Below are 12051 nucleotides of genomic sequence, written 5' to 3'. Positions count from 1 at the left end.
GGTAGGAATTGAAAGCAATACCGATTTTATAAGAGTGAACTTCCCTGCCAAGGATATGAATTTGCTACCCAAACATTAATCAACCCTAATGTTTTCTCAATAATGAAATAAAAATATGCTGCCACAAATCTCCTCAACACAAATTTCACCCCAAGATAATTAAATTCATTTAAAACTTTAAAACCCATAATACATTCTATTGATCTTCTCTTTCTCTTCTTAACATGTTTTCCAAAAGGAATAGAAAATTTTCCAATATATATCCTTTAGCCTGTCCAACCACAAAAAATTGATAAAATACCCTTAACTTCCTTCACTTCTTTGCACATTGCTTCAAAGAAAATTAAATATCATCTACATACAACAAATGAGATATTCTCAAACCATTTGGAGAAATTTGAACTCCCATGGAACCTCCTTTATGGAAAAAAGAAATGGATAAAAGATATGAGTAGAGAATAAAAAGATAATTGGATAGAGGGAAACATTGACGGAAACCACATCTTGCATGAATCCAACTGGAAAGTCTCCCATTAATCACCAAAGAGAATTTTGGATCTATAACGCATTCCATAAGCCAACTAGAGAATTTAGGAGGAAAGCCAAAATATAATAAATCATTTCTTAAGGTCTCCCAACGCATACTATCATAAGCTTGTTCCATATCAATTTTGACTAAAACAAGACCTTTCGAAGCTTTAGAAAACCCAAATTTATGGAACACCTCTTGAGCTACAATAATATGATCCTCCAGTGACCTTCCATTAATAAAAGCAGCTTGCTCCATCAAGATAATGGGTCTATTTAATAGGATATTTGCCACCAACTTGTAAATTGATCTACAAAGGCTAATGGGTCTATAGTTGTTCGGAATTGTAGGATTGCTTACCTTAGAGATGCACAATTAAGGTTTCTATCGAGCTAACATTTATGTCTCCTGAGTAGAAAAATGATTAATATCATTCCAAAAATCATTTTTAATAATGCACCAATAAGCTTTAATAAATGAATAAGACATAACATCATTTCCTGGTGAGATGTTTTGGTGATTAGGCTAATTGTTCAAATTTTATCCTAAAACTTTTTATATCTTTAAATTTGAGGATAAAAAAATTATACAAAATATTCATAAATTATCTAAGAATGTCTAGATTGGTTGGGTGAAACTAGTTTACAAAACAGACAACTAACGGTCCCAAAAGGTCCACTTGTACCTAGATGTTTTAATTTCTTAATAAATTAGAGTAATGCCCAAAATTAGGAAGAAAATTATTATAATTAAAACATAAAAATATCTATGTTATAGTGATGATAGTTTATAATTTAAACTTATAATAACACTTGAAATAATTTTAACTATTGCAGGTCAAAACATATATTTTAAGTTTTTATTACAACATGATGAATGGAGGTCACATTGCATGTATAAGGGATTTTTAGTAATTAATTTTTCAGCCATGGTCAAAGGGTTGACCATGACTTGATTTGGGTTTAGGATGAATCAAATAAGTATTTGAAGTGTTGAAAAATGTAATGGAAAAGTCCAATGTATGTATGACAATTAAGATGTCAATTTTGTTAATTTTAGGACATATTATGTATTTTGAGAAATTAGGTTTAACTTAAATGGATTTAGGATTTTCAATGTCTAAGGATAGTTGGGATTTGTTTGATGGAGATCAAGAGATGATCTATTTGAAGCACAAGGTCATGGAGATGAATTTTCCTAGGTCTATCTTATAAATAATTAAAAATTCTTATTTTTCAAAAAAAAATTGATTTCTTTTTTTAAATCTAATCACTTTAAGAGCAACTTCAAATAATGATCCACATTGAATAGTTGCATAGCTTAATAGCATCATAGAAACATGCATTATTAGTTGTTGAGATTATAAAGTGTACTAATATTGTATATTACTTATGTGAAGGCTTTGATAATCAACAGCTTAGCGGTAAACCAATATGATTGATTATGAGGTTTTTAGACCTATGTTTGGCCTCAAACTAATTATTAGGTTCCCCATCAGGGTCCTATTTATATGTTGGCACTAAACTAGGCTAGGAGGACTTAAGCACTAAGGATAAGAGATGATGGAAGAACTTAATATCATACAAAAATATTACACATTTAGTTGTCAACTCTTTGTAAACACGTTTAAGGACGTAACCCAAACATTGTTTAGCTCTTTTACCATAGAAATGCTCCTTTGAGCAATATTCATAAGTCTTCCTTTTCTGATTTGTCATATGCATGTATAAGGTCGACAATTAAAGATCTTTCAATCTATTTTGTACATTAAGTGGAAAACAAGGGATTCTCTTAAATATTATGCCAATTAATTCAATATAACTTCTAATGAATTCATTAAAGATGAAAACATCGTCAAAATTGTTTTGATTTTAGGATTGCAACTTAAGAATTACAAGTTTATGGTTGTCAAGTATCACAGCAACTTGAAGGATCTAATATAATGGTTATCCAAGTACATTAATTAACATAGAGGAGTTCAACCTACCTTCTTTTCTCATATCTCCATGAAGGGTGAATGACACTTGAGAACGCCTCTCACAATCCACCTTGTCACTAAATGTAAGTGAGGATCAAATTCTCCCATTGAGGGGAAATGTATTGCCAACCTTTCCAAATGATAGAGAGGTGGCTCAAGCTTCTTCCCCAAGAGTTTGGGGATATTACTATCCATCTTTTGAACAAATTTCTTGCAAAAATTTTGTCATCAATTCAGAAAAGGTTCCCCAAACAACTCCTTTTTAGAAAGATCCCAAGATTTTGTAAAGGTTAGAATTTTGATATAGCATAATAACCATGACCACTACGTCAAAGAGTTTCACACTATCAAAGCCTTCTTTAAGAAGCTAATTTGCAAGAGAAGTCTGAAGTAGTTTCACATGAACTAATGCACTAATAAGTAGTTGGTTGAGGATTAGTCCTTGTTAGAGCTCATAGTAGGCGTTAAAATAATTAAAAATGATGTAATTCATTGTCAGAGTTATTGATGTGGAAACAACCCAAAAATGGAGTCTTCATAGGCTTATGTAATATATGGTGCATTCATTTATTTCTTATCATATTTTGTGCAAAAATGGAGTCTTTGGTGTTGATGACAAAAGTAGGTGTTGATGTCAATGATTGTTATTGACCTTATTAATGATGTCACAAATCAACATTAGTATAAATAGCACATTTTATTATTGATACAATTGTATGCATAAAAAGTAACTTTCCAAAGCATAAACTTTTAGAAAGCACTAAAAAATAGTAGCTAAATGAAATAGTAACTATTGCCTAAAAAAGTATAGTGAGAAAACTATCCCAATCAAACCCTTAATGTGTAGTAGGACCTATTCTATTAAATGATGCATGTAACCCCTTAAACATAAAATATTTTACAAATATAAAAAAATAAAAATAAAAATAAATTAAAAAAAATAATATTTTACAAATATTTAAGCACTTTAATGATGTCATAATAGGTAGAACGTTGAACGCATTGAATCTGTGTCGCATAAATTTGTTAAAAAAGATTATATGATCTTAAATTTCATTATATATATATATATATATATATATCAATAAGATTACATTTTTTTAGCACAGGCATATCATGTTTTAGATATGTTCATCTTAAATCCGAAGGTCCAGATCGATCCACGCTAATTTCGTCGCAATAATCGTGAACCGGACAGAACTTCGTTATCCGGGAGACCGACCGGTCCATCGGGCCCATTTAACGGGTCTCATTACCTAACACAAGTAGTCTGAAAGTTCCAAACCAAATATCTTTTCCAAACCGGCGCGAAATATGTTTCCAACCGGTTATCCTCTCGGCCCTCTCTCTCCTCGAGTTCGCCGCTGCGCCATCTGAATGACGCGTGGATTCATCCTGACCATTGGAGTTCGATGGGTTCCTGGTGGACCACTAACAAGATTCCTCTTTCCTATTGCCCAGTTTAGCCCTAGGCTCTATCTTTTTTCACCGGTGACCCCTTTGCTGGTCTTCTCCTAAATATTTTTGTATCCAAGAAACCTTATTCTTTACATTAATCACGAAAACGCCACCGTTTACCAATTTAATCGATGGCACGCGACCCCACTGCAATCAGCCGTCTTTTCTCCATCAAACGGACGATCGTAAACTCATAGGACCCATTAATTGACGTAATTCTCCCAACGAAAAGACCGAAGTACCCCCGTCCATTAATCGTTTCGCTTGTCCTTTTCTTCACTGCACAGAGTTTCAGTTATCTATAATTTCTCTTATTATAATTGACGAATATACCCATCCCACAAACGCCAAATGAGTTAATAAGTAAGGGGCATCTTCGGAACACATGCCAATAATACGGTTGCAGGCACGTAATTTTGGTGGATAGAAGGGTTATATATCGCAGACCCCACTTTATATAATCCTGCGCTGGTCTAAAATATCCCTTCCCCTATTCTCTCAAATCTATGCCCCCTTTTTTCTCCGCTCTCTATCTTCTCCTATCTAATAGCTGCCATCTATTTCCTATCTGGCCAAACTACGGCATCCTCCGCCGTTCGTACAGCGCTGCGCCACCGATCTCGCCGTTTCCTTGCAACCCACGCATCCTTCCGTCCGTTCCACCGTTCTATGCGCTCGACACTGCCTCCTCTTCTAAACCCTTTTTTATCCTATCTGTTTCCAATTCTACCCTTGAGTTTCATCGATTTTACGATTTTGGTTTTTTCTAATTTTTTATTTCTGTGCCGTATTTTAAAACTGTTTCCAAACTCTGTGCTGACGTGGCGGGAGATGTCAAGCCACGTCCATCCGATCTCGAGGAAGCGCAAGGAAAGAGATCTGACGGCGGCAGTGACGGCGGCTAAAGTCGAACCGCCGGCCGGATCGTCATCGTCGGCAGGGAATCAGCTGCTCGCCGGCTACCTAGCGCACGAGTTCCTCACCAAGGGTACGCTGTTCGGAAAGCAGTGGCCCCCGGAGCGGCCCGAGCCGACTGGTGGTTCGGCAACATCGGCCCAACCCGGTCCGGTCGAGGAGGACCGGGCCCGCTCAACTGGCACGGCGAAGGCATATGATGAGGTGGCGTACCTGCTTAAGATGGATGGAGTCCACATTCCCGGCGTCGTCAACCCAACCCAGTTGGGGCGCTGGCTCCAGAAGTGAATTGTTCTCGCGCGACAGCGTACCGCCTTATGTTTTACACATGGCGGTATTTCATTCGCTGTAGGATGTCTCTCTATCGCTGCAAACGGCGTGCATGGTTCTTCCAGGACTAGAGGTGGTGAGTGAGGATGATCGCTGGAAGATAAATGCTTGCTTAAAATGGAAAAAAAATAATTGAAGAAAAGTAGATTTTTCTATCACCATAATTCTCTTTTTCTCTTTAATGGATTTTAGTTCTTAAACCTTTTTAATTTGCTTTTCTTTCTGATTAGAATGGAAGTAATAGCAGAGCTGGATTATTGCTACTGATATCTCGGCTCCATGAGCAGAGAAAGAGTAATCGCCTGATGTTTACTGCGTTCTCTCTTAGTTCTTATATAATGCATTTTCGTTAAAAGTAGATGTTTTTTCATAGTTATTATTATCACTTACTGATATTTTATTTCTGGAAACAATAGTTCGCTGGCTCTGAATCAAGCATTATGATATATGTTTTGCTCATATATATCATGCATTTTGTGATAGTTCGTTTGGCATTTAGTTTATTTTGATACTTGCTGGGATATTTGATGCTTGTGGACGTAAATTTTTATTTGTTTCCACCCACTTGCCAGACTTATCTGATGATAAATTACTAGGAATGAAAAAAACATTTGATGAGGATACAATATATTTCTTCTTCAGGTACAAAACAAGTTTGTCCTATTACAACTCTTTTTTTTTTTTCTTTTAATTTTACGAAGCAATAATATGAATTAATATAGATAGTTTATTTTTTTTCATGCAATATAAATATCATTGTTTATTGTATTAGGAATTTCGGTTTTAATTTTTGCTTCACAATTACACTTTGACATGTTTTTTATTTTTTTTTTATTCATCGTAGAGATTTATAGTTTTGCCCTGACTGTTTTTTTTTTTTTTGGCTCAGAAGGAATATATATTTGTTCATATTCTACATTAAAATATGATAATAAATGTTGCATCCAATGTTGTCCAAAGAGTTACACTAAAAACCTGATTACATATTTGGTTCAAACCCAATAAATTGACAACATTAAACCCGATCGACCTATTAGAGAGAAAAGGCGAATCAAACTTAGTGACGAGCAAGAAAGAGAACAATATTCTAGAGAATTTTGATAGATTTCTTTGGTGACATTTTGTCACAATTACTAGATTATTCAATGCTCATGCTTGATCAATGACCCCCCCATAAGTGAGGATCTAGGTTAGTGACACATGATGGGTTACATGATTGTAGAACAAGAAAACTAGTTGAGTCTAGTAGACTTTGATATGATCAATTTTTGTTAAAAATTTTGACTACAAGTTGTCCGCTAAAGATGATTTTTGGGTGAGTTCCAGAGAGAGGGTCAGTGAGTAGCCTTTATGACCATTTATGTTCAACCCTTAGGGGGTGAATAATATTGGATCCAAGTTTATTTGTGGGTGACATTCGATCTTTCTAGCATACGAGCTTTGGAGAATATAACCTGACAACTTGCATGAGAATGGAAAAAAAGAGAGGAAATTCTATGAAAAGTGTTCTACTAGCTCTAGTGCTTCTAAAGAAAAATATCAAGATGTTTCCCTTGACCTTTTATTTATAAGGATGTAAGGGCCATAAATAAGGATACATCAAGAAAGAATAAAAGTACAATAATAAATGACTTTTGGTACAAATTTCCATTAATAAATTTCGTACTCCGACTTGCTCTTTGAGAAAGTGCATCTCTTTTTTTTTATCGCTCTTTCTGGGGCATGTTCCCTTATGCACAATCGAGTAGATGTGGGCATATTGGCAAGTTCATGTGGACGAGTGCAATGATGAGGTTCGAGCTAAAGGGCTATGATTAATGAGCACACCAAAATTATTAGCGATCTTTTGATGGAATCCTTAATAGATTTAATGTGGAAGGAAAATATATCGAAGTTATGGGGGTAGTAGACTCAATAATCAATTGACCATGATGTGAAGAGCTGAACCCCTCTTAGAAAAATCATTTATTGTAGCTTGGATGATGAGTATTATTGATAACATTTCACCTTAGATAATGGTTAGTGTCATAGGTGAGAGATTGTCATCAATGGGCGAGTTTCGAGCTAAGTGGTTTGGTGCATCCTGAACTTTTGTGTGGGAGGTGACTTCCCTATGATTATTCTACCGAGTTAGGGTTTGACGAATTTAGGTGAGTCCACATTATTGAGGTTTATGAGATACGAGTTAACCTACCATGACTTCCATGTAGTTGATAAACACTTAAAAAGATGTAGGAAACTTTACAAATACATTATATGAGTAGGTAATATCTTCAGAAAGTAAGCTTGTTACGGTAGGTAGCTTCATCAGTACCTTTGTAAAGTTCATGATTGAGTGTTGTGGGTTGAGTAGAAGTTCTCTCATGGGCAAGTTTGCTGTGTTGGTTCATGAAGCTTTTCATATTTTAAGTTAAAGCTAACTTGTGTCAATTCAAGATCAACAACTTATTAATTCTCTTTAGCCTTTTATGATAACTTGATCAATTCAACCTAGATGAATATATATTTTTATTAATTACCGAATTCTTATGTTACGACTTTAAAACTAAGAGGAAAATGGGAGTAAATATAATGAGCCAAATTCAAGTTTTTGGGTTAAATATTAAATATGATATAGGATGTTTATTTATGATAGGTACTTTCGAAAAGTGGCAATCATGGCAAAATTTAAAACATATAAATATTAGACTCAAAGCTGTTTTCAAAGATTTTTATTACTTTTGTTTTTAATCATAGTTTGATGGTGCATCTTGGATCTATTGTGAGTGATGGTGAAATTGATGGGGACATTATCAACAGAATTCAAGTTGGATGGTTGAAGTGGAGGAATGCATCGGGCTTATTGTGTGATAGAAAAATTACCCCTCAAACTTAAGGGAAAATTCTATAAGATGGTAGTGAGGTCTGCAATGCTTTATGGTGCTGAATGTTGGCCATTAAAAGAGAAGCATAATACTAAGTTAAGTGTGGCAGAGATGAGGATGCTCAAGTGGATGAGTGGCTTTACCCTTAGAGATAAGATAAGAAATGAGCATATACATGAAAAGGTTGGAGTAGCTCCAGTAGAAGATAAGATTAGAGAGAGTCGCCTTAGATGGTTTGGTCACATAAAATGGCGGCCTTCCAATGACCCGGTTAGGAGAGTAGAGGTATTAGATTTGACTTATGTTAAGAAAGGTAGAGGCAGACCTAACAAGACTTGGTTAGAAAATATTAGGAATGACATTTCTTTATTAGATTTAAATGTGGATTTGACCTTTAATAGGACACAATGGAGAAAAAGGATTCATGTAGCCGACCCCACATAGTGGGATAAAGGCTTGAGTATGTTGTTGTTGTTGTTGTAGTTTTTAATCATAGTTTGTTTATTTTTTTTTTCATTAATGTTTTGCATTATATAAAGTTAAAAAAAAAAGATTAACTCTCTAGCTTTGACGTATTTGATAAATCAAAGCAAAATTTTAGTGAGTTAGTAACATGCATAGATTTGATGTTTGTAGGAGTGCCTTCATCTTTGAAGGTCCTTCCATTACAGAAGATAAATATTGAACTAGCATAAGATAAAATAGGTGATTATGACAAGGATCTCTCATAAAGTTAGATAGTTATTGCAGGAACTTTGTGGTCTAAGAGAAGCTTCAAAAACAACCAATACAACAATATCAAAACTTTATCCCACTATGTGGGGTTAGCTAAATGAATCCTTTTTCTACATTGTGTCTTGTTAAGAGACAAATTCTCATTTAAATTTAACAAAGGAAGGTCATTTCTAGTATTTTCTAGACATGTTTTCCAGCCATGTCTTTTTTTATCTACCTTTACCTTTCTTTTTTTTTTTTGGGACATTTATGTCATTTAAGGAAAACTCACACACACAAGGCTTATACAAAGACTCAAATCTAAGACCTCTTAGTTGGAAACCTAAGCTATCAACTAATAGGCCAAGGTGAGTTGTGTTCCTATATCTTTCTAAATATAAGTCAAATCTAATACATCTATTCTTCTAATTGGGTCATTGGAAGGCCGCCACTGTGTGTAACCAAACCATCTAAAACAACTCTCTCTCTAATCTCACTATAGAAAAATCAATCGTTACTGACCATGGAAATCCATTGGTAAAATCAGGGTTTCGATGACTTTATGGCGAAAAGTTGTTTGATGGTAATTCGCGCATCGAAAATATAATTTCGTAAAAGAAAAGTGCCATAAATATTTTCATCGGACTTACCGGTAGAATTCTAGTGAAAAAACTGTAACTAAAACGTCATTTTTTCTCGTAATTTATCCGCCAGAAATTTTGGAGAAATCTTTCTACAGTAAATGTCGGCGTATAATCTGTAAGATAGTTTTACCTAACAATTACAAACGAAAATATCCTACAAATAATCCGTTGGAATTATTGCCGTAAAGTTTTTGCCATAAATTCAATACCATTTCGTCATGTGACTATTTCCGACGGATTATTTGTGTGAAGCTTGTAGCAAAAAAAGAAAAAAATAGCATTCTCTATTAGAAAAATAATTTCTATAACACAACCTTCGTAGAAACATCCAAAATTATATTCATTCAAACTTAAACATCTACATAAACATAACATCAGAATCATCACCAAATATTGAACACGAACATATAAATAAAAATATACATTAATCTAAATTAAATGACCATTCACCAAACAATTCAAAATAAAATTTAAAGTTCATTCATTCAAAACTACACATATTTAAAAATAAATAATATATATCACTACAGGAAAACCCGTTATTACCGGCGGACTAAATCCGCCGGAACACATAGATAATCCGACGGAACCATAGGTTTCCGGTGCACGTTTCGGCGAAAATTCATACGCCGATTTTAGTCGCGTCAATAAATTTGTTCTGACGAATGTAATACGTCAGAAAACGTTCCGGCGCACGTACCGACGTCTTACCAGCGTAAAACATCGGGTTGGTGCTGACGACTTGCAACCGATAAATTCCGGCGCCATATGTGACGGTAAGTTTCTGTCGGATTGTTCGCCGGTAAGTACTGGCGGATAAAACGCCTCAAGTTCGCCGTAGACAACCCACGGCTTTGTTTGCGGCGCAAAATCGGCGCCGGAAAGAAGCGGCGGAACTGGCGCCGGAAGATGCGCCGGTAGTTGCCTACGGAAGGAAGACATCGATACGCATGATACAATTCGTTGTATCGTTCTTTCCGGCGGATTTTCGGCATACAATCCGCCGGAAACCTGTAGCATTAACAAAAAAAAATTCCTTCCCAGCCAACAATCAAATTTCCATACCTACAAACGAATACAAATAACAATTCCACAATATTTCACAACAGTTTATAACATTTTATAACAAATTCACAACAATTTTACAACACTTTATAATATAAAAAGAAACTGTTCAATAGTAACAATCAACAAAAAACATCAGATTAAAAGAAACAGTTCAATAACACATGTTCACAGAAATAAACAAGTTCATGTAAACTAAATTAAACTACTCTGACTCTGTGGACTTCTCCTCAGGTGGAGCTACGTCTTTTCCACTCAGTTGATCCCTTATCTTGTGCATTTCATCCAACAACTGATTGTGTTCTCCGTACTTGTTTGAATCTGTGTTTGCAGCTGAGCTTGAACCTGTGCCTGCAGCTGAGCTTGCCAATCAGCTTGTGATTTCCTTACTTGTTCTAGCTCAGCTTGAAGGGCACTTATTTATTGAGCTTGTAAGGAGTCATGAGAACTGGATGCGAAGCTGGATACAGTAGAGGAGGTCATCCCCTCATAGGCCTGAGCTTGCGCACCTAAGCCATATACTCTACCATGCTGCATTCCTCCGACGGCCTGCGACCAGATGCGATACTCAGAATACTCCACAGAGCCGCCAGAAGAGCCCTCACCTGATGCGGCATGAGTCTCTCGAAGCCGTGTATAATCCTCCTTTGAAAGTATAATATAAATATATATAGTTAAACTAAAACTTAGAAAATATTAAACATATATAAAAATATACTTACATAGGCTTTTCTTGATCTCTCATCAATCCACTGTTGATCCTCCTATCGCTTATGAGTGTGACTATGCAATTCAACAGGAGTTGGTTCTCTACCAAGCATCGCTTTCTGTTTGAATTAAGAGAATTTTATTAATATAGATTAAAGAATAATTTTAAAAAATAATTAAAATTCATTACCAAATGACGCCTGTGCTCAGTATGTGGAACAGAGCCGCCTATATGAAGTGAACTACCCAACCCACCAACATCAGAAGCTCTGTTCTGTCGATTCTGATCCCTCTTCCTACTGTACTCTTCGCTGCCCCAAGCTGCATTCAACTCATCCCATATAACCTCTCCAATCCATAATGGTCGCTTCCCAGACTTTCTAATATCTGTGAACATGTCGCGCATCCGAGTAGACCCATGCTTCTCAAAATTCTTTCTAATCCTATCATTGTGTTGGGGCAGCCAACAAAACTCTTTATGTAATCAAATACATATGATATATAATATATAAGATTATTAGCTTAAGTAAGAAAGAATAAATCATTTAACATAAAAACTAAAACACAAAAATACCTCAAACTCTCTAAACCACATCTCCCGGACTTCTTTCGGGACTTTCTTCCAAGAAACATAAGGAGCGTCAAACCTGCTCCGTATGATGTCCCGTATTTTATGTGTCGGTTGTTTTGATGGGTAGAACCTACAAAAATAAAGTTATATAAAACAAATATAAAATATAAAATAAAAATATTTGTTAGTTTAAAAAAATAAAAGAGAATGTACGTACGTGTCACCCTCAGGTGCTATCAACATTCTAACATCTGTCTCCTGCTCTGCTGCAGCTG

General features: G+C 35.3%; 1 protein-coding gene and 1 long non-coding RNA gene across 2 annotated transcripts; one reads left to right on the top strand and one right to left on the bottom strand.

Annotated features, from left to right (window-relative positions):
• Positions 1-4438: 4438 nt before the first annotated feature.
• LOC110115570 lies at positions 4439-5669 on the top strand. The gene has a single exon (XM_020848833.2). It carries the CDS (start codon positions 4635-4637, stop codon positions 5166-5168), a length of 534 nt encoding a protein of 177 aa, XP_020704492.1. The 5' UTR covers positions 4439-4634; the 3' UTR covers positions 5169-5669.
• A 5327-nt stretch (positions 5670-10996) lies between these two features.
• Positions 10997-12051, bottom strand: LOC114581141. The gene is made up of 3 exons (XR_003702984.1): positions 11994-12051; positions 11220-11906; positions 10997-11142 (listed from the first exon to the last, which is right to left on the bottom strand). It is a non-coding gene; the product is annotated as an uncharacterized LOC114581141 (long non-coding RNA).

The sequence above is a fragment of the Dendrobium catenatum genome, unplaced genomic scaffold (genome assembly GCF_001605985.2).
Source record: "Dendrobium catenatum unplaced genomic scaffold, ASM160598v2 fragScaff_scaffold_1557, whole genome shotgun sequence".
Classification (NCBI taxonomy): Eukaryota; Viridiplantae; Streptophyta; class Magnoliopsida; order Asparagales; family Orchidaceae; genus Dendrobium; species Dendrobium catenatum.
The sequence above is the reverse complement of the archived record's forward strand: the minus strand, read 5'-3'. Positions and strand labels throughout refer to the sequence as shown.

Excerpts from the sequence above, each read along its gene's own strand:
- LOC110115570 (XM_020848833.2), top strand. The coding sequence starts at position 4,635 with ATGCGCTCGACACTGCCTCCTCTTCTAAACCCTTTTTTATCCTATCTG.